Genomic DNA, 26,265 nt, shown 5'->3' with positions numbered 1-26,265 from the left:
TCTCACAAACTACACTTTCCAATCGAAAATCGCGCATGGATGCCGATCTTTCTAGAGTAGAGAGTGATGCATTATCGAACTAATCTTTTAAATCAAAGCTTTCTACCTCTACCTGCCAATGGTTCTTTCGTGGCGTTCGGGACAAGAAACTCCCAACGCGGCTAAGGATGGGGCGGGCGCTTTTCACTCACGGAGCACAGTGTAGATGGCACGGCGATAGGGCGCTATTACCCAGCGTTCCCCGCACGCAGGTGACTGCTCGCACCGGCGGGACAGGTCGGCGGGACGGCTTTGTTTTCTGCTTTAGCGACAGTTGTTTTGGGCCTGTTTTGGCGCTGCTTCGCGTCCATTGCGCGCTTTCTTCGCACGGCTTGATGAACTTTTCGACAGCACCTGCTGGGTAACCCGGATCCGACGTTATTAAGTGAGCGTACGGCAAAGACACGTTAAGGATTGCTTTGCAGGGCGGAAAAACAAAATGTAGAGACCACACGCAGGCATCTGGCCGCTAAAGAAACGCTACCTTTTGCGCACTGCTTGGCACGAATGGGACTCGTTGGTGAATACCAATTCGGTTGTGTTTTAAGAGGTATTACAAAATGCGACAGGAGCAACTTGATCTGATAAATAGCGATTATAAAAGTTCCCTCAGCTTTTTTGCAATTCTCAAACTTTCTAAACTAGTTTAAATCGGTATAAATGGGAATCACTAAGCTCACATGCCAAAGTGTTTCGGTGTCTGCGCTTGTGTCACGCGGTGGTGTAGCCCCATCAGGATGGTTAGGTCCCGCTGTCTCACCATTCGAAAGAAGCTCCTCTCCGTTTTCTTTCCGCCGACGCACGGCCGGGCTACACTGGCGGCGTCCGCCGCTCTAGCCCGGCCGTGGCCGACGCTGCTGCGTTCGGGACGCCGCCCCCTCGAATTCCAGGTAACGGCTGGCAGAATCTCTGCTTTCACTCTTTGTAGAGCCACGTGTGGGAATTTAAGTGACGTCGCTTGGGCAATGGTTGTGGGTGTCGTTTAAAGATTTCCTTTCCAACCACTTTGACAGCGTGGATTGGAGCTTTTTTTTTTTTGCCTCCCGAAAAATGCAGGTGCATACATGGCAGCGCTGTTTATTAAGTTTCTGGCCCAGCTGGAGAGTCCAGAAAGCGCAAACGCTGTGTGATAACTCGTATATGGCCGACCGGACCAAACACGCGAGCCGCTGTACAAGACGTTCCTTCGCGCTACCATCGTCACCTAACTGTGCTCCCAAATGAACGAGTTTCTTCTTCTTCACCGCCAATCGCGAGAAATGTGTCTGCGTGCCACCGTGAACGACACGTACCCGCTCGGGTGGATAGCTAAGAGTCGCCTATTGTTGTTACTCGGTGTTAAATACACACTCAATCAGGGATAAAGTTGCCAAAAGGTTCTTGCGAAAGCATGAATGTCCAATGGAAAGCCTGAGCTTTGCTCACGACTTGCGTGGTCGAAGGGATTTGTAATCTTGCGCTTGAGACATGTTGCTTTGCGATCCACCTTACAGGGACCCTGCAACACTTTTTTCAACTTTTTTTTTGAAATCCTAAATGCTTGCAGAACGTAGTCAGTCAACACACCCACTACTTAGATTAGGGGGTCGCAAAGTATACTCAGCCAAAAAAATACTGCTCTGTGCCTATCAGATAACTTGGAAACTCGCTCAAAAGATTTTTCTCTCTTTCCCGGTCTTGACGTTCTTCGGTGTCCCGAATTACGTCACTGATGCCATATAGTGGCTGTTGGCGGGATTTCCTTCAGTTGCAGCAATGAATGCTTTTCGATAGAGACTTTAAAAATTATGCCACAAAAACAAAGCGGCAACGGAATCTGGTGCGACGAGCAAATCCCGCAGTGCCGCTCTGTGCTGGCGATAACTGTAGCTTTCGCAGTGCTTTCAGACGCGAAGGAAAGAGTGAAAGCGTTTATCGAAAGTGTTGCAGGGTCCCTTTAAATGGACCATGAAAATAAAACAAAAGTCTGTGTTATGCAAGCTTTATAGTGCCCCAGCGCTTGTCTGACAGCAAACGATGCTTTATAGTGAAGGGGTTCACTGCGCACGAAGACGACGACACACAAGACAGGACAAAGCGCTTCTCATCCTTGTGTGCCGTTGTCTTCGTGCGCTGTTAACCCCCTCATGATACTCCAACAACTCGCCCATCAAGCCACCCTCGATGGTTTATTCACTGATAAATTAAACAATTTAAGCCCAAGTTTTGATTCTGCCGCTACATGTGATGGGTCTTCTGGCCGATCCGGACCTTGGACACCAGAAAGACTTGGTAAGGAGACCCTGGACGGCAAGTCGCAGCCTGGGTATCCCGGATAAGGGACGCCCTCCACCGGGCGAGTGCCCTGCCATCAGCACTTACGCTCATCAATAAATGTTAATTCTCTCTCTTGATCTTCCGTTGCATCATGTGTTTCGTGAAGTCCGTGATGACGTATTCAGGGCAGGTACTTAAACGAACGTTAGTATGTTGACTAGGGCTGCAGTCCTTGCTGACGGAGCTGCGGCACATGCAGCGTCTGCTGACCACACGCGACAGGGCTGCCCTCCTCTAGAGGTTCCACGGCCGGCCCAACTCGCACATGGGAGCGCTGCTGACCATCTTCGAGGGGGGCATCGAGGTGCCACGCCGACCCCATCTGGAGACGCCACCACCAGACTTCAAGGAGGCTCTGCGTATCACCACAACCATGTTCTGGGTCCGCAACAAGCGGATCACACCATCCGCTACGAGGCAGCCACCATGCTGCAGGAGGAGCTGAGCGGCTACTTGCATCTGTTCACGGACGGCGCAGCACGAGCGAGGCTGCGGCTGCATGCATGCGTGGTGCCTGAGCCGGGAGCCAGCCGGAGCTGCCGCTTACTCTTCTCCGCCTCCTCCACACGGGACGAGCTATTCGGACTGCACCTGGCGGCCGACCCCCTAATCGAGAGGGGGCCCAGGGCCACCCCGGGTTGGTCATCCCCACGGACTCTAGGCCTGCCCTGCTGCGGCTTCACGCGGCCGACTACCAACAGCACCCGGAGGGCTCCCTTGCGACCATGATGACCACGGTGGCCTCCCGAGGCTGCGACGTACGGCTACACTGGCTGCCGGACCACTGCGGCATCCTTCGAAACGAAGACTCCGGCGCCATGGCCAGGGAGGCCCACCAGGAGGGCACCCCTGTCTCCCAGGACGTCACCGCCTTTGACGAGGCACGCGCCGCCACGGCTTGGATGATGCGGACGATGCTTCCTGGCCCCCCGTGTTGTAAGTGTTCTAAGCGGCCTCTGACTGCGCGCATCAGCAGGGACGCCGGCTGCCGCTGCTTCGCATGCGGCTCGACTGCTGCAACGTGGCAGAGCGCATGCACCGGCACGGGCGCAAGGACAGCCTGCATGTGCGGTCTTTCCGCAACCAGAGACGCTGGAGCGCCGGAGCACCTGCTCTGCTTCTGCCCCAACACGCGGTGTACATAACCGAGCTGCATACAGCGCACCAGCATCAAGGAATTCCCTGCGCAGGCATGGAGGGCCTTCTATTACCGAAGTGACCTGCGGCCACCCAACGGGAAGTCTTCGCCCAGCTGCTCCACTGCCTGGAGACGACCGGCCTCACACAGCGGGTGTAGCCCGGACTGCAGTGCAATGACTGATGCACCGCGACTGACTTAGCCCTAACTTTTTTCTTCTCTCTTTCTCTACGTCTTTCACACTCTGATCTTTTCTTTCCCGCCTCCTCTCTCCTACGTCATATAGTGCGTCATACCTTCAGTGCGGAAAAGTAGCTAGGGTACGTGGCAGATGTCCATTCTCTGTTTTTATTGTTACACAGCTTATTTGGGTGAACTTTACTTTGAAAGCGGTGCCAGTGTCATTGTAAAGAGGCAATCTTTGGAGTGAATCAAGCTGGCGGTCAGTCTTCATGGTCTCTTTATCGCTTTCTATTGGCTTCGATCTGTCTCCCGCGCGTTGCTCCACGTGTAGTTCCTGCCGCCTTGTAATCGGAGAGTTGATGGCGGCGGTGAATTTTGCTGCTTCTGTTTTGGTGCTGCGCACGCGTTGTCTTGTCAGCCGACAGTACGCGTGGAATTGGCGGCGGAGCGCCGACGAGCTCCGTCGCCCCACTCCGTGTCTGAGACTAATACATACGGCTCAAACTCACGTTGAAAGAGAGAGCTACACTCAGCCGGTTAGACTACACAAGCCCCACCACGCGAACAGAAGGCACCTTTTTCGCCAAGTGACGTACTCCACGACAGTCACACCCAACCCAAGCAACATGTACCCCATCCATAATGGGCACTCCAAAAATCTGCCATACGATTCCTGAAGAAATCTTCCTTACTCGGTACATGGACGTTTCCCCGTATTCACTACAACAGCTCAAGCCGTGATGGCCACCGACGCTGATCGCGAAGAATTTACGACCGCTACAGTACCCATGACATCTACCAAAGCAGCAGAAGCCATACCATTGGCTGCCGTCACTGCTAAGGAAAGCCTCACACTATCAAACAGGGTGTCAAGCCACCTGCCGTACGACAGCTGTATGAAAGACCCAGGGTCCCCACACGCGAATCATTGGAAGATACCAATTTGGCGCAAAGCGTGGCCGCGTTCATGCACACCGGCACGTCACCTCAAGAGAACGAAGAAACGAAGACCCAAAGCACCTTCAAGGCCACTTCTCTTTACAGTTTCACGGACATCCTGACCAACTACCGTTATGAACATCCGAAGTTCCCTCCACGCCGCCAGAGGAACCCCGCCAATCCCAAGCTGAGGTGACCGACTTTAGTCGGCTGCGAACAAACTCTTCTCTACTGCAATCCTTTACTCTTCCAGTAATTTCTGTACGAGTAGGAAGTACCTCTGTCACCTTTAATAATTTAAAGCGAAATGGCGCATAAATGGTGAGCTTCGTAGAAAAACACAGTGTGAAAGAGCCTGTAGTTTGTACATAAAATTGTTTCAAAACACTTTTTTATTTTTGCAGTTAGTGTTGCAACCTCCGTATATTTCTGTTTTATCTCTGTGATAGAGGCCGCTAGGTGTCCCGCATGCGAAGAGACCGTCAGGTAAGCTGTTTGTGAACAGTCTTATTTGGAAGAAAGTAGTTTGAAATTATCAAATAACTTTTGAAAATGGGGCTAGTTCGGGGTCGTTTTGGACTGAAGATATTCTCCGAACACTGAATAAAATATAACACGAATTATTGCTTATTCGAATTAGAGGCTTGCTTATTATTTTCACCCTGCGAGGTCTGGTTATGGTCTTTCTTTTAACGTTCAGGGGTTAAAAACAAGCAGAAAATAGCGTGCCGAAGTTCAAGGCCATCTCCGGCAATCAAGTTCGTTAGAGGAAGCGTGCAGATCAGCATATTTCTCGAAAAAAAGGCAGCACAGTGCGCAACTTTATGTGAGTTGTGAGTTGACTGGGACTGGGCCCATATATTTCGCTGTGATAATGCGACCAGGCTAAGCGCGCTTTATCGCGTTGTACGACATTTCAGCAATTTCTTTTCTGTCTTTATGCCTTCTCACAGCGGGTTGTGGGAGACCGCAGTTGAGCTAAATCTGTCCCTACGGCGTTTCGGAGAGCTCTTCGAACGCCGTCAAAGACGCCGTTTCACCGAACGCTGTTTTATCGTACGTAGCTTTGCCAGAGGACGCTTCTTCGCGGACACCACTAGAGTGGTTTCTTCGGCGTGAATGAACCAACTAATTAGGAAAAGCGCATTCACCCAAGCTTCAGTCTTCAGTCTGACAGTTTTTATGAGAGAGAAAACGCAAACTTGCTCTGTGCATTATGATACGCGCTAAAACTCCGAAGAGTTGGCTCGATACTGGCTTGTGTATAGGTGTTTCTACTAATGATATTTGGATGCGGAAGGACTGAATGGTTCATTGCCCTGCGTCTTTAGCGGCTTCTAAACTACCGTTGACTGCGACGCGTATTGATGCGTGCGCGTCAGAAAAAAAAGAAATGTTACATAGGAGTCGGTGCCCAGCGAAGCTGTGAGGTGCCGAGCTGCTTCGTTCTACAGGATTCGTATCCCGTTCCTTCTTCGAGCTAACATACCGCGTCATGCCGGTCGGCGGTGTCTTCGCGATCTTCAACTGACCGTGCTCGTGTTCGTGGCGTGACCTTGAAGCTTCCGTGTTCACGTGGTGGTTCTCGTGGCACCTCGGACACTGCGCGGCACGTGAGCGGCTGCGTCGCGTTCGTTTTCTCCTTGGCCAGTTTTTTTCTTTTTTCACCGCTGTGTGGCGTTCATTTTTTCTTGGCTTGTGCTTTTTTGTTTTTGCTTCTGTGGTCTCCGGTTTCTGCCCCGCTTCGACCTTCTTTTTGCCCGTGGACGCCATGGAAACCCTCCTTCAATGAGAGGTTCCCAGCTTCGCGTACAACAGAAACGAAGACACCGTTCAGGATGCGCTGCCTCGTTTTCTCAATACCGCCTCCCCTTACATTTTCGCTGCCACTCTTTTGCTATCTCTCGCCTCTAATTTAATTATACTCGGGGGCAAGTTAAGAGTAGCAATTGCCATTGCGCTCTACTCTGCCGAAGCGCGGGCGAGTATTGAACGGAGATGGCGCGCTTAATGCGTGACATCGTCTGCTTTTTGGTACGTCGTTTGTTTGTCGTCGCTGCAGTAATTTACAAGCAGGTTAGGTCTAAAAAATCACTGAAAAGACTCGCGTCATGTTCAGAATACTCGCAGTAAGACGCGCTTTTCGCGGCGCGGAGGAACAGCCGGCTGTGGCGATGAGGCCGTGGCAACTTCCGTTACGCGCTAAACTTCCGGACACGCAGTGGTTAAAGGGGCACTGACACAAAAATTTTGCATCTTGTTTTTTTTTGTTGCGATAAGTAGCTAGTGACCTACTTATAACCTGTAGAAACCTCATTTGCTTCAGCGTGCGACGGTTGTTTAATTAGAGGCATTTTCAATGCGGCCAGTCGCAGTTTCGGTTTCAGCGAGTGCCGCGAAACGATGGATTTTGTGGATTTTGTGTGAACAAAGCTGACCGCGTGACCGTCGGAGGGATATCACAGAGCAGAGCCGCCGTAGCACTGTCGAATCCGCATCGACGGCAGTTTCTGCGAATGCCCCCACGTACTGATCTCGTGAGGCGCTTAATTAAAAAAATTCCCCCGCACCTCCCCGAAGGGAATCGTGCAGAAATGCGAATGCATTGGGTGCACCGATGAGTGTGTTGCGAGTAATGGCGTAATTAATGACGAGAGTGTGAACGTAATCATTTACTCATCAGCACCTGTTTGTGTGAACGTAATGGCGTAATTAATGACGAGAGTGTGAATGGAGAGAAAAAGTGGAAGCTAAAACGTCGTTAGAGATGTACAGGGCTGAGAAATTGGCCAATAGAAAAGAAAATTTCTGCGATAATTCCCAGGGCAGTGCTTTGCTTTTTGGGGCTAGAGCAGATTGCTTGCGAACTATAAGCTTTGTGGGGAAGTATTTACAAAAAGATCGGGTATGCGTGGTCTGCGGAAAAGATACAAACTATGCCGTACTATGCGGCACATAGTGTTAGCATGCGAGGGTATCCATCCAAATTTACATAAGGGAAATATTCTGCTTCCAGAAGCCCTAGGATTTAAGGTGAGCGCAGAGGAAGTTAACTTCGAGGCTGTCGAGGCGACGAAAAGAAGATTAGAATTCTGGTGGACGAAAAACATATAGGGGAATATTGCCTAGGGCAGCTACTACATGTAACAAAAAAAAAATAGTATTTTGTGCCTAATAAGTTTTTTGTGCCTGCCTTAAAGGAGCCATGAAGACAAAATACAAGTTCGGCTGATTGAAAAGGCTGCTTTGTCCTGATAAAAATGATACCGATTTCATCGCAAACTTCCAAAAAATAACGGAGATATTAAAGAAAACGTGTGCAGCTATGGCGACTCGCTAGCCAGTTTCCGGCAACTTTTCTATGACGTCACGGAATATTCTTTGGGCGATTGACGGCGGCCGAACTAATCAATCGCCAGGACACATGATCGAGCGATTGTAGTGGGGTCGCTAGTTCCGTTTCATCGAATCACTTGAATGGTAACGTGCACCTAACCCACTGAAAATTATCTTTTTAGTGCTGGCCCATATGACGTCACTCGGGCCGATAACACGTCACTGTGGCGCGAAATTTGAAAGTTCTTAAGGATTTCTTGCGTTTTTATCGGTTAAAAAACGTCTTTCGTGGCCGGAATGGAGCTGAGTGAGGTGCTGAAGCCTAACTCTTTAGAGTTAAACAAAGTTGTATTCTCTCTTCATGGACCCTTTAAGCAGTGCTAGTATTAAACCAAGAGTATAACACCTATGTATGTTAGTCCTGTTTGGTAAGATGGCACGTCAGTACCCCGCTACAAAGGGAAAAGCAATAGCAATCATTAATCATCATCATCATCATCATCATCGCTGTAGTTCTTATGTTGTAACCAGGTATACTATTGCCAATTTTCCTTCCCCTCTCCCTCCCCCGTTCTATTCACCAGTCCAGTCGTACCTATGCGCCGTCTTCCCCTCCTTTCTTTCCTTCTGAGTACTAGTATTTTCGCGCGCATACTCCGTCCCTGCATATAATCCGCACCTTCACTTTAAGCCCGCCGGAAAAGAATGACTTTATTTAAAAATAGGCCTGAGGCCCTGGGGGGTTATTGGGAGATGAGGGAAGGGGAGTCGAAAGCCTCAATGAAAGTCTCATGTACCCTATTAAACACAACTTTCCCGTTTGCAGGCCCTACTAGGGCTGTCAGACCGCTCTACACTGCTTTGTAAAGACCACTGGCGAGTGAATAAATTCCTACGCGTTCGAGAAGAGTAGCATCGGAGCGCAAGCGCTTCAGCTGCTCCGTATTCGTACGCGGTGGTGGGCAATAGGCTACCAGCTGTTCTCGGCCGCTTTCGAATGTCGGACATGACCATATTAGGTGAAACAAGTTTGGGAGGGTATTAGCGGCACCGCAGAAATTGCACGTAGGTGCGGATGAAAGGGATGTGCTGCCGTGGTGCCATTTGCGAACAATGTCCGGAGTGTAGGCTGCGTCCGCGCATGCCTTGTTTACAAAGATTTCGCCCTGCCGAGAGAGGGATATCGAAGCAGGGAGAAAGCCTGGGGGGGTAACTTCTTGGAGCCGCCGTTGACTTTGCTGCCGCAGTTGTCGTCTTTTTTGATACCAGGCTAAAGATGTAGGTGAGGTTTCGTCAGCGGGCGTGGTAGCCAGGGGAGGAGTCGAAAGAAGGCACTCCCTAGCAGCGTTGTGTGCTTGCTGGTTTCCAGTCGCTGCAGCTGTGTGACCAGGTGCCCAAGCCAGACGAATATGAATGCCTTGTCCGCGCAAGGATTGAATTGTGCTTATAATGTGGTTGGCTATGAGGTTATGGGTATAAGCCTTGTTGAGTTCCTGGAGGGCAACATGTGAATCGCTAATGATGCGGTAATGGCGATGTTCGGGCTGCTGGGAGGTCTGAATTTGTTGGAGTGCTCCAAGAACGGCAAATAGCTCGACATCGTCAGTAAGGCCGTACGTGTTGCTGATCTGCCGAGATCCATTCAGGGTTGGGTCTTCGGGGCAAGTCCAGGGTATTGCTGCGCTCATGCCGCTAATAGCTGCGTCTGTAAAGATGTCTAATTCCTCGCAGCCTTTGTCGTGGGCCAACTGGGCAACGTACTGCTCCCGTACAGTTTTTCGACGTAGCTCTATGCGGCAGCGACGAAGTAGGCCGAGTGCCGGGCGTTCCCATGGCGGAAGAGCAGGCGATATATTGGAGATATCTGTGTGGCTGTTTTCTTGGTCCCATTGCCGGAGAGCTTTCCCTTGAGGGGTAATGTCAAGGCGCTGTTGGTCATGCTATTTTGTATCTTCCACGAGCATGGGGAGGGGTGGAAGCGGTGCAGCATTTTCCGGTTGACGGGAGTCTTTACCTGGTTTGGGAATGGGGTGAATGATCGTAAGCTTCAGGTGATCGTCTACTTGGCCTTGCCCCCAGGAAAAGTTGATCAGTTTGAAAAGCGCTTCATGTCCCGCAGCAGGAAGATTACGGAGGTTCTGCCACGTAACCCCGTCATGGCCAGGGGCCGAGCGGGGTCTGCCTTGTCCCAGAGCCACCTGGAGCTCACCCATGATGAAGGGTTCGTCAAGGGACTCTTGTGGGTTGACGACTGAGAGGCGGGGTAGACGGGACAGTTGTGCCTTGTTGCACGTGGCAAGGGTGGATAACCTTGTCCTCAACGTCGTAGGGATCTGTCTGTAAGATCAACTCGTCAACAATGGGAAGTTTTGATTTTGTCTTGCCCGAAGAATGCTCCAGCGAAAAATGCTTTACCGATGGCCAAGACCTTTCTCTTGACCCAAGCGATGACAGAGATTGTGCCATTTCTCTGTTTGAGGCGTTCTTTGGTAGGCATTAACAACTTTATAATGTTTCTTCAGACGTATCAGATCCCAGTGCCGTTTTCCGCCTGTGCGGCACCGCTCAGTAAGGCGCTCGGCTGTTCGAAGGAGGCGGCTCATGTGAGCGTCAGGGACCTCTATATCGACTGTGCTTGTAACAGTTTCAAAAGCCACAGTCCCTGCATCCGTGACGTTGTGTACAAAGTCGAGCAGAGCGGGGTCCTCTTCCACGCGGAAGTTATCTCGGAAAGTGTTCCAGTGGAGGGTTTTAAGGGTGATCCGTTGGCGCATCTTCTTAATGTTATGAATAAAAATAGGGTAATGATCACTGCCCCATGTCGTGTTCAGTGTTTGCCATCGCTTGGTAAATCCTGGGGTTGAAAAAGTAAGGTCTGGCGTGGTATCAGGTTGATTGCGGTGTAGGCTCACCCGCTTCGGGTGAAATGGCTCGTTGCGAAGGATAAGTTGGCTGAATTCGAGGGCATTCCAAGGAGGTTGTAAGAACTTCTGGAGTGGAGACGGCTCTCGAGGACTGACGCCGACGGCCTCCATCTTGCCTTGGGCAAAAAACGCACTCCGTCGCAGCAGCCGCACCGCATCGGTCGCGTTCTGCCAGCTCCCAGCTGAAAGTCTTGCGGTGTTACGCGCTCGTATGAGTGCATTTATGGCTTAGTTTGTCGTGAATATCCTTCTGACGCTACAAAGCTGTAGAAATCAGCAATGCTGTGCTCGTGCGTCGTATTCGGCGGCGCTAATCGTGCGAAGAAGACGCCGGGGATAACCTTGGACTCCGTTTTGTATCTAACGAGTACTACAGCGTTATAAGTGTACACTTTCGCACTATTTGTGTAGTATGGGGCCGATCCACCTACCTGTTTACGCACTTGTTCACCTAGATATGCAAATGTTTTCACTCGTAGTTGCGGTGGTCAGTGGTCGTCCGACTGCGCGAGATCACGTGTTTGTTTAATACTATCAAACAAACATGTGACATACTATTAAACAGTAGTGCGGAAGCAGAAATTGCAGCAGACATGATGTGTCCCGCAATTTCTGCTTGCGCAATAATTTATATGCAGGGTGTTTTCTCAGGTATATACAGGGTGATCAAAATTAGGTCAATGGGTGTTTTTTTTTTAATAAGGCGCGTAGATTTACGGGAAGACTACCTCTACAGTGCAATTGTGTGCCCTGACGGACATAGAATTAAGTGGTAACTATTGATTTCGGTGGCTTAATTAACTAACATTGTTTAATTAATTTTTTAGTGGCTGCAGTAAGCAGGCACGTTTGTATTGCAAAGTTAGGCGCAATCGTGTTTCTGCGCAGTTTCATTCGGCAGAATTCTTCTACTGCATCTGAACTGCGAAGTTTAATTGCCCTTCGCATGATTACGCATGCTAGACCACGAAGACCGGCGCAGAGCTCCGCCCCTTTGTTCTGTGTTTCGATAGTGATTCCGAGTACTGAAGTTTGCGATAACTCCAGCCAAGACGGAAAGGGCGCCAGTTATCACTTTTGTCTATGCCTCCACACCGTAGTCAAACTAAAAACCATTCACGGCAGGCACGTGACAAAAGTGTGTGGGATGGGCAGGTGGGGCTTTGTGCCGGTCCTCACTGTCTTGCATACGTAATCATGCGAAAGGCACTTAAACTTCGCAGTTCAATATCTCGGAGTACAGATGCGCTTGAAGATTTCTGCTAAATGATACTGCGCAGAAACAGGATTGCGCATAAATTTGCAATACAAACATGCGTGCTTACTGCAGCCCCTAAAACATAATTAATGAATATTAGTTAATTAAGCCACCGACATCAATAGTTACCACCTCCTTTGTTTTTTCCTGGGTGCATAACATCACTGTAGAGGTGGTTTTTACGGACATTTAAGCGCGTAATTATAAAACCTGTCGACTTAAAATTGACCACCCTGTGTAGTAACGATATAAACCAAGGCAGTGCCGTGGAATATTTGATTTGCGCTCAGCCCGCCTTACGCGACTACTCGAAGGGCTTTGATGGGAGTTTAATTGTAAAGGCGAGGTTAGCCGAGCCATTTCGCTTAGCTTTGTACAATTCATTGATGCAATGCTCTCCTGCGTTCTTCGTCTCCGTGTTAATCAACAGCAGGCGCTACTCGCGTGCAAACGTACACGGTTAGCGAGGCTGTGGACGCCAACAGTAACCTTCTGCGCGCAGTTTTCTTTTCAATAGCGGGTTGATCGCGTGCGAATGTGCGTGGTTAACGAAGTTGAGAATGTAATTAAGTAACCTCCTGAAAAAGAGAGAGAGAAAAAAAACAGCGTGAGGGAGACACGGAATGTGCATCAATTGTATAGAGTGTGTACTATGAATAAAGAAACAGCTGTGACCAGCTTAAGGGTACCACCTTAAATATACATTTTGTAAAATACTAGGAAAAGCTAGAAATGGCAGCGATGAACGGAAGCAGAGAATTCTAAAGTGTGGGCCGCATAGTAACTCAGCATGCTACTTAATTTGGCCTTGTGCATGTGCCATCAATGGGGATGTCGTATGAACCAAGAAGCTTGCATGTTGCAGCACTGTTTAAAAACAAGTCGTCTCGATACACAGTTCCGACACAGCTTGTTTTGGTGTGAGGGTTGCGTGATTAACATTAATGAATTCCGGCACCCAGGGCCGTACCCAGAGGGGAGGGGGGGGGGTTTGGGGTTCAAACCCCTCCAGAAATCTTTTCCAGGCAGCGCGTAAACAATACTTACTGTTGCTTTCAGCAAAACTACCCCCTTCCCAAAATTCCCCCCTAAAAAAATTTCTGGGTATGGCCCTGCCGGCACTGCTGCTAGAAGAAGCAAGCCTCCACTAATCACGCTAGAACAGAGGGGTACCGCACTTTCCAGCGTGAAATGCGGGAATTAGTAGCCGTTTTCAGACGGCACCTCTTGCCATGGTGTGCAACATGTAATTTTAAAACCTAAGGGGCGGCCTATAACCTCAGAGACACCGAACAAACGTTTATTCAAATGAAAGAATGATTATGACGTTTTAATGCGCCGACGGAACGCAGACGATGAGGCTAGTCGTAGTGGAGGGCTCCGGATTAATTCGGACAACCTGGGGATCTTTAACCGGCGCCGAAATCTCGAGCACACGGGCGTTTTCGCTTTCGCCTCCATCAGAAAATCGGCCACCGCGGCCCAAAATCGAACCCGCGTCCTTGTGCTCAGCAGCACAGCGCCTCATGCCACTGAGCCACCGTGGCGGATTTTATTTAAATCAAAGCAATAGTGGTGTTTTTAGCACAGAACTAGGCTCTTCACCACGGCTCTTCACCACTTCAAGAGGTGCAAACGCTAATTCGCTGCTGCTCGAATCACGTCAATAGTTCATGCGAAAGGCGAAATTAAGGCTTCCGTCAAATAACCTAATCGAACAATCCAACTTAGCTATCGGTATCTCCCATGCAAACCCAAAGGAAAACATTCTTCGACACTCCGATCCATCCAAGCTTCCCTTCATTCGTATCGTCTGGACCCCTGGCCATGCCTCCCTTCCTGGAAATGAGCACGCACACGCGCTCGCCCGAGAAATGACCCACCGGGCGTCAGAGGGAGCGGACAGACAGATCCGGGGTGGCTCCAAGACATCAGCTTCCATCATCCCATCCCACGAACCTCTCAACTATACACTCACACTCGCCTACTACCGCACACAAAGAAAAACACTACCTCCACCCCACCACTCCCTGTCCCGCGCCGACGCCACGTCATGGCGGCAGCTCCAGACACACACGTTCCCAAACTTACACCACAAACACCTCTTCTACCCCACCCAATACGCTGGCAACTGCCCGGCTTGCCAAAGCCCCACTCCCACCCTCTACCACTCTGTATGGGAGTGTCCGCGTCCACCAGACGGGCTCACCCCTATACGCATCCCCACCCTCTCCTCTTGGGAGGCTGCTCTGTCCAGCACTGCCCCGCAAGACCAACAACGGCTGATCGAGCGGGCCCGCCGGATAGCGTCCGCCATTGGAGTCCTGGACTGAGGACCCCACTCATAGAGGCTGCTCTTCGGCTAACAAATGATAAATAAATGTTTTCACCACCACCCACGCAAGACACTAAGCGTCCCTACCAGCTAAGCGCCCTTTTTACCCACGCCAATATGGGCGCCGGCCGGTTTCCCCGACTTCACCTCCCCGCGTTGCCGGCTATGGGAGCCCTCCACTCCAGAAGTTTTATACAACCTCCTTGGGGCATTCTCAAGGTTTTGCCCTCTAATGTCAGTGTGGGAGTAACCCCAAAGTGTGCTGCGTGCATTGAAGTTCCCTCCAAAATCACAATGGGGCCTTCGAACCGGAGAGCCGTGATGTGTGAGATCCAGTCGTAGGTATCTCTGTAACCAGTGCTGCACAATGCATGCGGGCGATAATACACAGAAACTAGAAGCAGGCGCCGGTTACCAGGTGGTTCTATGCATACTACTATAACTTCCTTATTAGCGTTACTGGCCTGGTCCCATCTGAGTTGAACGGGAGGGGGGGGGGGGACGGCAGTCCTTGCGAACTAAAATAGCCGCTTGTCCTTCAATGACTGGAGAATGCCTCCCTACATGCTCAATGGTGGGATCCATAGACGTAGCATAATTTTGGAGTTTACGTGATCCCCGTGTTTCCTGTAACAGGATGGCTATGGTATTGTGGGTACTGATCTGGTGCTTTCGGAGGGGACCGTTCTGTGAAAAACCACGGTAGTTTCATTGTACAATGAGTCTATTGGCATCGTGTCGTAGGTCGGAAGTCAGTGCTGGGAATGCTTTTTCTTACGCTTTGTCTCCTCGGGGGTGACGGTTCCAATAAATTAGAGGAGCTGATCGGCTAGTTGTTGAATGTCGGCCTTTATCGTGTGTACATGCCCTTGTAACTCGTGAATCCCTTTGAATGCTTTTTGTAGTTCCTTGGAGGCTTCGAGCTTCTAGTGAGCGTTCCGTTGTGCCAGCATGTGTTTCATAACCCATTTTTGCGCGTTGTCCGAATGTTGCTGCGGCAAAAATTTTTATTCACTCGAGACCGGCTGCGGCGCGCTGGCGCGGACCCGGAGAGGTGGATTGGCGTCGCTGCTGCTGTGTTCGCGCTTGGCTGATTTCCGAGCGGAGATATTGCAGCTCGGCACGAAGTTATTGAAGCTAATGTTTAAGGCTGTTGTTTTATTTTATGGTAGTATTCATTGTTCGAGTTGATGGAGAAAAAGGGGCGTCCTTTTGTTGGGTGTGGACCACGTCGGCCCAAGAGATCCCATATTTGAGCTTCGATATGTTCTTTTTAGTTTCTGACGTTTCCTTTTTTTGTGGCATCTTGATCTAGGTCGGCCGATTTCCCCATGCGGCTAGGGCATACTGGACTAACCGCGAGGTGACTGGGCTCCTTGCACGCCACACAGAAGGGGTTGTTATCGCACTCTTCTTCTGTGGCATGTGGGCGGCCACAGTCCCAGCAGACACTCGAGGCAGGACAGAATTTCGCCATGTGGCCCAGTGTATGGCAGTTGAAGCATACTATCCGCTTCGGTTTGTATTCCGCAACTCTCATCAGTTCCATGTAGTACTTAACTCGCGGAAGGACTGCAGAGTTGGAGGTGCTAACGGCGCGGTCCGACTTCCCTATCTTCTGAACTCGCAGTATTTCGGCCTGTTCGCAACTCAGCCAATTAAAGATGGTGTCGTTGCTTTCAGCCGGGTGCACCCGTATAACTCCGCGAATCGTGTTTTTGTTAAAGTCCATTCGGTGGACCGTCAGCTCTATGGTTTCAAGTCGGCCGTTGTGCCGGTACGTGAGGTGGTCTGTTCGGGATAGCGTAGGAGATGCATGTTCGGCATCGTAGGGGGTGATGTGGGCGCTATTAGCGGCGTCGTCATACCTAATAGCAGCCATTTCAGCAAGTTCGGCGCTGGGAGATCTAGAGCCAAAGGCGTTAGCTATACTGTCTGGGGATATCTCGTACTATCATCTTAACCAGTGGTCTCAACTGCAGTGAGAAACGAGTCCGACTTACCCGTTCGGTTCTTGGTAGGCAAGACGCGATGCCAGACGTTGCCGGCGTCTTCGTTCATCAGCTGATCACGTTCGGCGTCTTCATCTTGTGAAGCGTCGTAGCGGCCGGATGGACTGGAGTGGGCGCTCAGTGGCACTTCATGAGCTTCGTGGCTGTCCAGGTTAGTCTGCTGGGTTTCGTCCGCGTTCATATCACAAAGTGGCGGCGCGGAGTCTTTGGCAGCGCTTGCAGTTGCGCCGGCAGCTGCGTCGGCAGCGGCGACCGCCGCCGGTGGTTCCGAAGAAGCACGCCGTCGGTTCGTTAGGCTTAACTGTATTTTGATAGCTGCGTTGATCGTTTTACGAGAACGAAAAGTCCGGTGGGACCGAATGGTCATCCGGGGTGGTCAACACATAGTAAGAAAACCTGCAGCAAAGGTACTGCTCAAGCAAGACATCACATGATATGCAGACAGAAAAAGCGTATACAGGGTGTTGCAACGATAACTGGAACACTTTAAAAATTTTTCCTGAGCGATCCGCCGCTCTGTTCGCGCTCAAACTTCACACAAAGGTCGTATTTTGTGGTCTATTTTGTTTGACACCGGGAACAACAACGGTACTTACCTGTTTATTCTGAAAATAAATAAAAACGATTTTCGCCTATGGGAAAATGGCCGCTGATTTGAACGTGCGAGCCAGCGTAAGTTGATGTTGGAACGACGGAACCACCTGCAGAGTGAAACGCACGTTTGGGATTCACGTACGGAGCCAAATGGTGCAGCAGACGATCAGAAAATGCACCTAAAAATGAGCTAACAGACGATCAGAAAACCCGGTTTTCGGGCTCGCACGTCCAAATCGCCGCCATTTTCCCATAGGCGAAAATCGTTTTTATTTATTTTCAGAATAAACAGGTAAGTACCGTTGTTGTTCCCGGTGTCAAACAAAATAGACCACAAAATGCGACCTTTGTGTGAAGTTTGAGCGTGAACAGAGCGGCGGATCGCTCAGGAAAATTTTTTAAAGTGTTCCAGTTATCGTTGCAACACACTGTATTTATCAAGTAGAAGGCACTGACTGCATGGTGAAAGTCACCATTCACTCAGTGTTACTGCTCTAGCTAGAGCTATCACTTAAGCCGCAGTCCTCACTGTTGTACACAAGGTCATCTTCGGTTCCACCCATGTTATTTGTGATGCAGCATTTTTCAAGCTTTTTTTGCACCATCTCACTTGGAATCGCCCTCCATCCCTCCATGCCTTTTCCTTGTATGTTTTGCGCTGTCGCTGCCATGGAACGCTTAGTCAGTGTTACTGCGTAGGAGCTTCACGGCAGAACGCGCATTGCCGTGAAGCTGCACTAAAGAAAACACCCCGCGTGTTATCCGCACCCCTTTTTTGCCACTGAAATTTTCGCATTTTTGGTGCGGGTTATACGCCCGAAAATACGGTAATACCCTCACCCCACACTGCACCTCTCTCGTCCTCCGCACTCTTTTCGTCTTTTATTCTCCTTGCTTTGCGTATTCCACTTTCTTAATCCGCGTTTTCGCCGATTGTCGTCTTTAACAGGCATGTATTTGATAGTGTGGTTAAGTGCACATGGTTGCGAGAATTAAATAAAGGTGGTATTCGTTCGTGCGCTGGTTAGTTTGGTAAGACGTCGAGGTGTTGAGGACCTCGAGTTAATGCGTTCAGAGTACGGGTGTTCATGTTGCAAAAGTGAAATTTCAAGAAACATTTCGTAAAAAGATCGGAACAACGGGGTCAGAAGGTTTGATTGGTTCTGCGCTGATTTGTTGACATAAAGTCAGATTTAAATACAGAAATGCACTATTGCCCTGGCAATGAAAGGTCGAAATGACTGCTAGTTTAATTAAAATGCGACTAAGTGGGGCGGAGTTATAGCGTTCGAAAGAATTGTCAAAACTAACGGTGATAGTTTATTGCAAAAGATCAGCCAGTGAGTGTGCGGCCGAGCTTTGAAGGGGGGGGGGGGGGGGCAGGGTCGGGAGAAAGTCAGACAAGAAATTTACCGTTTCGGTAGCCCAAGAAAGGCTATCATCTTTAGAAGATTAGGAAGTGGCGTTTACTGAACGGGGTGATGTTTTGGAGAATGACGGTGTCGCTTTAGGTAATCAGGTATCTGTGAGCAGTTCCCTGTAATCAGTTGACATTTTAGATGCGACGCTGAAAGGAGCATCTCTTGCCGGCGGCCCTGTCCTGCGTGCGTCCGTCGTCCGCGTCTGCACAGCTGCGTCTCTCCTCCGCTCGCCTCCTCTCCTCTCTCCTATAGCTAACACTATCTCCCAACATCTGCGGTCGCACTGCGCGTGGCTGCGCACTGTGCGCATGTGCAGTACTCTCTCTCTCCACGGTCTCCTCTACTGCGGGCGCGCTGCGCATAGAAGCGGAGTGCCGCGCTCCGGCCGGTCTCTCAGTCGACGGTCGTCCGCGCTTGCGCTTGCTCTCTTGCCGTACCCGACGATTGCTTGATGCGACGCCAATGGAACCCCCTTCAGCGTCGCATCACACCAGGGTTCCCGCGAGGGGAGGTGGGCGTAATTTTTTTTCCAAACCCCGATGTTTGGCCCAATAAAGCTCATTGTCTGTCTGTCTGTCTGACGCTGGGCCAATCACATTATTGGGTATCTGCTAGCCGTCGAAAGAAATCATAATAATAATCATAATCATTCATATTCATCAGTAAGCTTCTCCGCTTATCCCATTATTCTTGATTTTTTGATGTTTCGCTGTGTTTGCTTTTAAATTTATCCTAAACGCCATTTAAATTAACATTGCGTTTCACCTTGCAGCCAGTTAATATTTTTTCAATTTGACGATTGGCACATCCTGAGGCTTGGTGCGTGGCATTAGGCAGGGTACAGCCTGCCGAATTTTTAATAATACACGGGAGCGATGAGCGATCCGCATGCCGGCACTTTCTGACGGGGCCCAGCAGCGAAATAGGGGAGAGTACGCGCAGGAGCAAAAACCTTCCTGCGCAAGCATCTTCTCCTACGCTGTTGCCTTGAGAGCGATATACCCCCTGAACGACTTTGTTTATGGGGAACCGGGGTTATCTGAATCACATTGGCATCTCCAATGCGAGTTCCATTTTTCTTCTCTATCACTGTGTTCGGCACGTGTGTCAGAAACGTTTACGCTGCTTCAATATTTTGGCCGAGGTTGAGCAGTTTCGCGTGGCTCCCAAACAACCGTGCTGCGCATGCGCGAGGAGCAGTGACGTGACATGGCGCACAGAACGTTGCTCGCTGACCAGCGTCTCCCGCTCACCCCACGCGCCCAGCGTCTTCGCCGACCTCCGTTCCGGACGTGGTGGCCCGGTCCACTTGATGATCATGCGAGGGGTGGCCGGGTGTGGAAAAGATGGCTCGTGCGTCGCAGCAACACCGGCGTGCGCCTGTGGAACCAGCTTAGCTCTGGGGCGATTGGTGGCGCTGCGCCGGAGCCGCTTGATAAATATACATGTGTCACATAATGCGTATACCGTGTGTGTGTCATTGAAGCAGCAGTAAGCATGATAATAAAGCTAGGCCTAGACAACCAGGAAAGCTAAGAATAACTAGCTGAACCTTATCTCACCCTAGCTATATCCTGGCATAGACGAGCTAAGCCACTGCTAATATTTTTTGATGGCTAACGAAGCGGCTATCGCAGATAAGGAAAGCCAGGGGGCGGTGCTGCTCTAAGGAAAACAGCCTAGCAGATGACACTCATACAGCAGCCAGTTCTACGCGCGTGCGCGTAATCTCGCCTACTTCTCCGCTGAACGCCGGGATAAGGCCCTGGCATGCCGATCGGCCGTCGCTCCCCTGGTATTATTAAAAATTTGGGAGGGTGTACATTATCATCTTCCTCATTGGTGATTAAACCAGGCTGCTGCATTTCTTCCCAAAATGACCCGCTGAATGGCATTTAATAAGCGGATAGTCGCTAATTCAGCGGACTGCCCAGATGTCAACGATCTTTTCGTGGATTGATTATCTTCAGGTGCTCATAGTGTCGCTTATTCTGATCGCAGATCACACGACTACAGCCGCTTCGTTTTGTGTGTTCCCAGCCATGGCTGACAGGAGAAAACTTCAAGGCGAAATAGAACGCTGTTTAAAGAAAGTCGGCGAAGGTGTGGAGGAGTTCGAAGATATTTGGCAAAAGGTCCTTACGGCAGCCAATGCGACACTGAAGGAAAAGTACGAGGGCGACCTCAAGAAAGAGATTAAGAAGCTCCAGAGGTTACGAGACCAAATTAAGACGTGGTTGACATCGAGCGATATCAAGGACAAGAGTACCCTCCTTGACAACCGCAAGCTAATTGAAACACAGATGGAGCGCTTCAAGGCGGTGGAACGCGAGATGAAGACCAAGGCTTACTCGAACGAGGGCCTGGATGGCGCGCAGAAGGTGGACCCCGCCCAGAAGGAGAAGGAGGACTTGACCATATGGCTGGCAAACTCAATAGAGGCGTTGGGCATTAACGTGGACCAATTCGAGAGTGAAATGGAGTCGCTCGCGCATGGCATAAAGAAGAACGATTACAAAGACCGGGTCCACGAGCTGAGAGACCTGCTTTCCGGGCACCATTATCACATCATAAAGCTCGAAAGGATCATGCGCATGCTCGACAATGGTGCTATTGAGGTCAGCAAGATCAGGGACATCAAGGAGGACGTCGAGTACTACATTGAGTGTTGCCAGGACCCTGACTTCGAGGAAAATAAGTTTCTCTACGACGACCTGAACCTGCAGGACATGACCGACTTCTCGAATAAGGCCGTAGTGGGCCTCAGCCTTGAACACGCCATTAACGGCGTCCTGGATAAGCCCGCCTCGAACGTCGAGGTCCCCCCGGTTGCAGACCAGTCGACGTCCACAAACGCAATCTCACCCGTGCCCGAACCGGTGCCCGCCGGTCGCACCAGGCCAGTTGTGGACTCTCAAGGCACGGAGCCAGCTTGCAGTGGGATAAAATCTACATCGAGTGCAACTTCAGTCGTGAACAGAAAGCCACAAGTGGCCATCACCTTCCTGAACAAGAGTGAATCGTCACAGAGCAACAGTGCAAGCTTACCAGTGACCGACTACAAAGAAAAACATTTAGCTGCTTCACCGTCACTGATTCCACAGGCGTTTGTGGCATCCGCCAGCGCTGCGGTTAGTCCCTGCCCTTCGCCACCCCTGGTGCCTTCCGTTGACGGAGCCACTGAATATGAGAACTATTTCCACTGGGCCCTCTTGGCCTCCCAGCAGCAGCATAACAGCAACTCCACAAGAAACACTGATAACACTCCGTCGCAGCAGCCGGTGCATGGTGAATCAGCGACGTGCAAGGAAAGCCCATCGCCATCGTCAGTGACAGTCCTTCCTTACCTTTCATCAGTTAACTCCCAAGACTGGCCCAGCTTGCCGACCGCGCCATGTCACCGTGACCCCTTGGCCAGCCAGCACAAGAATAGCAGCACCGTCACTAGAAACACCGCCATCACTGTGTCGCAGAAACCAAGTTATGGTGAACCAGCGATGTGCCAGGAAAGCCCATCGCCATCACCAGCGACAGCCCTTCCGTACCTGTCATCAGTTAACTCGGAAGACTGGCCCAGCTTGCCGACCGCGCCAGCGCACCGTGACCCCTTGGCCACCCAGCACAATAATAATAGCACTGTCACAAGAAACACCGCCAGTACTGTGTCGCAGAAACCAAGGTATGGTGAACGAGCGACGTGCCAGGGAATCCCGTCGCCATCATCAGCGACAGTCCTTCCTTACCGTTCATCAGGTAACTCGCCATCATCAGCGGCAGTCCTTCCTTACCTTTCATCAGGTAGCTCGCCATCATCAGCGACAGTTCTCCCTTACCTTTCATCAGGTAACTCGCCATCATCAGCGACAGTCCTTCCTTACCTTTCATTAGGTAACTCGGCACCATCACCGACAGTACTTCCTTACCTTTCATCAACAAATTCCGAAGATTGCCCCAGCTTGTCGACTGCGCCGTCGTTACTTCGCCTCAACGTCCCCCCGGTGGTCAAAGGTGGAGCATATATACCAACGAATGTTACGTCGCAACAGGCGCTTCGAAGTTACGCTCTTGAGAGTCCCCTACAGCCGTCATTGTCACAAGAGCAAACGTTGATGAATACTCTGCGCAAATCGTCACTTCAGCAGACGATTCGGCAGACGCAACATCACCAAATGTTACCTCCGTGTCAAAGAGTCCTCTCAAAGTCCATGCAAAAACCTTCGCAAGAAGTGGGGCAGCCGCAGTTTGCAGGAGCAAGAGAGCCGCCCACTGCATCCATAAGAGGCCTGTTCCCCGTTGGATCCAGCCCCCTCACCAAGGAGTGCCTCTACCAGCAACGGTTGCTTGAGGCCGCGTCCACTCGTCTGCCTAAGCCGGAAGACTTTCAGCGGCTGATGCCCCGTCTGGAGCGGACGCCTGTGAACGTTCCCAGCTACTACCCGCAGAGCTTGCCTGCTGGCCACACGATAGACTTCTTCCAGAAGCTTGAACCCGAAACGCTATTTTTTGTGTTCTACAAGACGGAGGGGTCCTTGGCACAGTTCCTGGCAGCGAAGGCCTTAAAGAGACAGTCGTGGAGGTTCCACACCAAGTACTCGGCGTGGTTTCAAAGGGAAACGGAGCCCCGGATAATCACGGATGAGTTCGAAGTGGGCACGTACAAGTACTTCGACTACGAGTACTGGGGCATGGGCCGCATAGACGGCTTCATCTTTGAGTACAAGTACTTGGAAGAGGTAGACCTGAATTGAGTGGCACTGTGCGCCCCACCCTCGGACTTCGGTCTCTCTCCGCCCATACCATGGCAGAGTGTGCGTCGTTCGTACTCATAAAAGCATGCTTCCACTCTCAACCGTTAAAGTTCTGCGAAGGTCACATGTATTGTGTTAAAGTCAATCATTCAGAGGAAGTGTACGTGCGTCTTTATGGTTCCATATGCTGATGACGCGGAAGGATATGGAGAACAATGGAGAATTATCGCGAGGATATGTGTGGACAATAAGATATCGGACGGTTATTCAAGGTGCGCATACGAGGCTTTTCGTGCCGTGCGGTCTTGTGTTTGCGTTATGTTCTTCTAGGGCACCTTTGTTCATACGTTATTACAATTTAAAATCTGTACAAAAATTATTGTTTAATAAAATATAGCGATGTTGAAGTGCTCTGTGTGGCTAGGCGGTTATTTTGGGAGCCTCCTTTGGTAATGTAATTGGTAAGTGGGACCCTTCTTGGGTAATTCACTTGAATTAAAAATATGGGAGAACTGCGGTGAGCTGAAGCAGCGTACGTCCCATTGTTTGCGGGTTTCATATAGGTGGTGCATACAGTGCCGTCCTACGGTTCTATAAGCACTCTACTAAAGCGACGCCTATCGGCGTTTCGATGAAAAAAAAATTCCCCGCATTTCCCCGAGGGGAAGAATGGGAAAGTGCGAATGCACGAGTTGAATTTGCGCGGTTCGGTAATGTTCGCGAAAGAGAGATCACACACACACACACAACTACAAAGAAAGAAAGATGCATTTATTCACAGACACCTATTTGTGTTGTCGTTGTACTTGATTGCTAGAGCGGATCTCAGCTTTGAAATTTCGTGTCAGTACTCCTTTAAGCGGGTGCATTAGCCCTTCTCACGCCCGATTCCTGGCCAATCCCCAACGTGGGTATGTGCCATGTCAGCGGCCAGGCAGCGCGCGCCCATCTCCCCCCGTTGCCAAGGAAGACGAGGAGATTCCTGGCCAATCCCCCACGTGGGTATGTGCCATGTCAGCGGCCAGGCAGCGCGCGCCCATCTCCCCCCGTTGCCAAGGAAGACGAGGAGCGCGCGCACCCGCAGCTGTTGCTATGCGGACGGCGGCGGACGCTTCAGGCTCGCTTAAGAAGTGCGTTCGCACTTAAAATGCCGCGCCTGGCGCTACTTCGTGTCCATTAATAGGTAAAATAACCTAACATTAATAACGTAACATTAATAACGTTATTAATAACATTAATAACGTAAAATAACCTAACATAACCAAAGGAACTGGAAACAAATCGTTTAGAACACCTAAAACTAACCTACGCCGCAAAAACTATAAAACTCAAGAGGTAAAAAAAATATACAGGTGGTAAGGGTCGGAATCGAACCACCGTTCTAGAAGCAGGAAGCTAAGACGGAACCCCTTCACCAAAACGGCGGATGCCCTAGGCAGTGTCAGTTCTGCCGTAAAAAAATGGCCGGATATCTTCTTTTTTTTTTGCAAATCTCGACAAAAGACGATAGTCTTTGTCGACTTTGGCTAAGTAAATGCCTCCCTTCGCTTTTCCGCTAACCTCTGAGGCTGCTCCTCTTCGCGCTCCGTTCAAGGTAAACACGCTAAAGGTTTGAAGAAGAAGAAGAAGAAGAAGAAGAAGAAGAATACTTTATTTTTCAGCAGACGTTGTTACAATTCCTGCTGAAGGGGCAGGAGCTAGAAGCATTGAGTGCCTGACGAGGGCGCCTGACCCTCTGGAGTTCACAACAGAGGAGTTCACAGCAGAGGACATGTTCAAATCAAATATGCGTGCTTAGCAATAAGATCGAGCAATACAGAGGAAAAAAATAAGTAAATTAAGAAAAATACAAAAAATCGTACATTTCCAATAATGAGAATACAAAGTTATACAATATACGCAAAACTATTTTCAACAATACCTGTTACCAGCAGATACAATAGATACAAGTCGATTCAAATTTACCGCGTTCCACTCCTCCGGGCCGGGTTCCTCGATGCCAGCGCTGCCGTACGGCGGAGACGAGCGTGAATCGAGGCGCCCCACTTCAACGTTTATAGAACCACATTGCCCTACTCCACGTGCATTCCAAGCAGACCATGGAACGTATCTAGTGGAACCTTTCGTAACTGTTGCCGCTTAATTTCTTAAAATGCCGCCAGACGCTATAGTGGCGCGGCCGACAGCAGGCGACGGAGGAGTGATATTTTTTTTCTGCAGTGGATGTAGTATGTCATTTCGCAAAAATCAAGCATCTATGATTTATTTATGTAGGAACACTGCAAATATCACTTACGTATTAATTTCTTGTCTTATATTTGCGTAATGCCTTGTTCTTCTTCAACAATACTTAGAGGTTTAGATTTTGCTGCGAGTATACAGGGTGTTGCGACGATAACTGGAACACTTTAAAAATTTTTCCTGAGCGATCCGCCGCTCTGTTCGCGCTCAAACTTCACAGAAAGGTCGCATTTTGTGGTCTATTTTGTTTGAAACCGGGAACAACAACGGTACTTACCTGTTTATTCTGAAAATAAATAAAAACGATTTTCGCCTATGGGAAAATGGCCGCTGATTTGGACGTGCGAGCCAGCGCAAGTTGATGTTGGAACGACGGAACCACCTGCAGAGTGAAACGCATGTTTGGGATTCACGTACGGAGCCAAATGGTGCAGCAGACGATCAGAAAATGCACCTAGAAATGAGCTAACATACGATCAGAAAACCCGGTTTTCGGGCTCGCACGTCCAAATCGCCGCCATTTTCCCATAGGCGAAAATCGTTTTTATTTATTTTCAGAATAAACAGGTAACTACCGTTGTTTTTCCCGGTGTCAAACAAAATAGACCACAAAATGCGACCTTTGTGTGAAGTTTGAGCGTGAACAGAGCGGCGGATCGCTGAGGAAAAATTTTTAAAGTGTACCAGTTATCGTCGCAACACACTGTATAAGACTATTGTGCAGACCTTGTATCACTTTGGCCAGGTGGCTGAATAGAGTCACAGATAGACAGACAGAGCA

The 26,265-nt window shown here is 50.1% G+C and overlaps 1 protein-coding gene across 1 annotated transcript; it reads left to right on the top strand.

Annotated features, from left to right (window-relative positions):
- Positions 1-5,022: 5,022 nt before the first annotated feature.
- On the top strand, positions 5,023-23,607 carry LOC144148795 (CCR4-NOT transcription complex subunit 3-like). Its single transcript, XM_077680302.1, has 2 exons — positions 5,023-5,101; positions 20,497-23,607. Exon 2 carries the CDS (start codon positions 20,538-20,540, stop codon positions 23,241-23,243), a length of 2,706 nt encoding a protein of 901 aa, XP_077536428.1. The 5' UTR covers positions 5,023-5,101; positions 20,497-20,537; the 3' UTR covers positions 23,244-23,607.
- The last annotated feature ends 2,658 nt before the right edge of the window (positions 23,608-26,265 follow it).

Source organism: Haemaphysalis longicornis, unplaced genomic scaffold (genome assembly GCF_048455015.1).
Source record: "Haemaphysalis longicornis isolate Haplotype H1 unplaced genomic scaffold, Haemaphysalis longicornis Haplotype H1 scaffold_8, whole genome shotgun sequence".
In the NCBI taxonomy this organism is placed as follows: domain Eukaryota; kingdom Metazoa; phylum Arthropoda; class Arachnida; order Ixodida; family Ixodidae; genus Haemaphysalis; species Haemaphysalis longicornis.
The sequence above is the reverse complement of the archived record's forward strand: the minus strand, read 5'-3'. Positions and strand labels throughout refer to the sequence as shown.

What these genes read in the sequence shown, in the direction of transcription:
- LOC144148795 (XM_077680302.1), top strand. Translation starts at nt 20,538, where the DNA reads ATGGCTGACAGGAGAAAACTTCAAGGCGAAATAGAACGCTGTTTAAAG.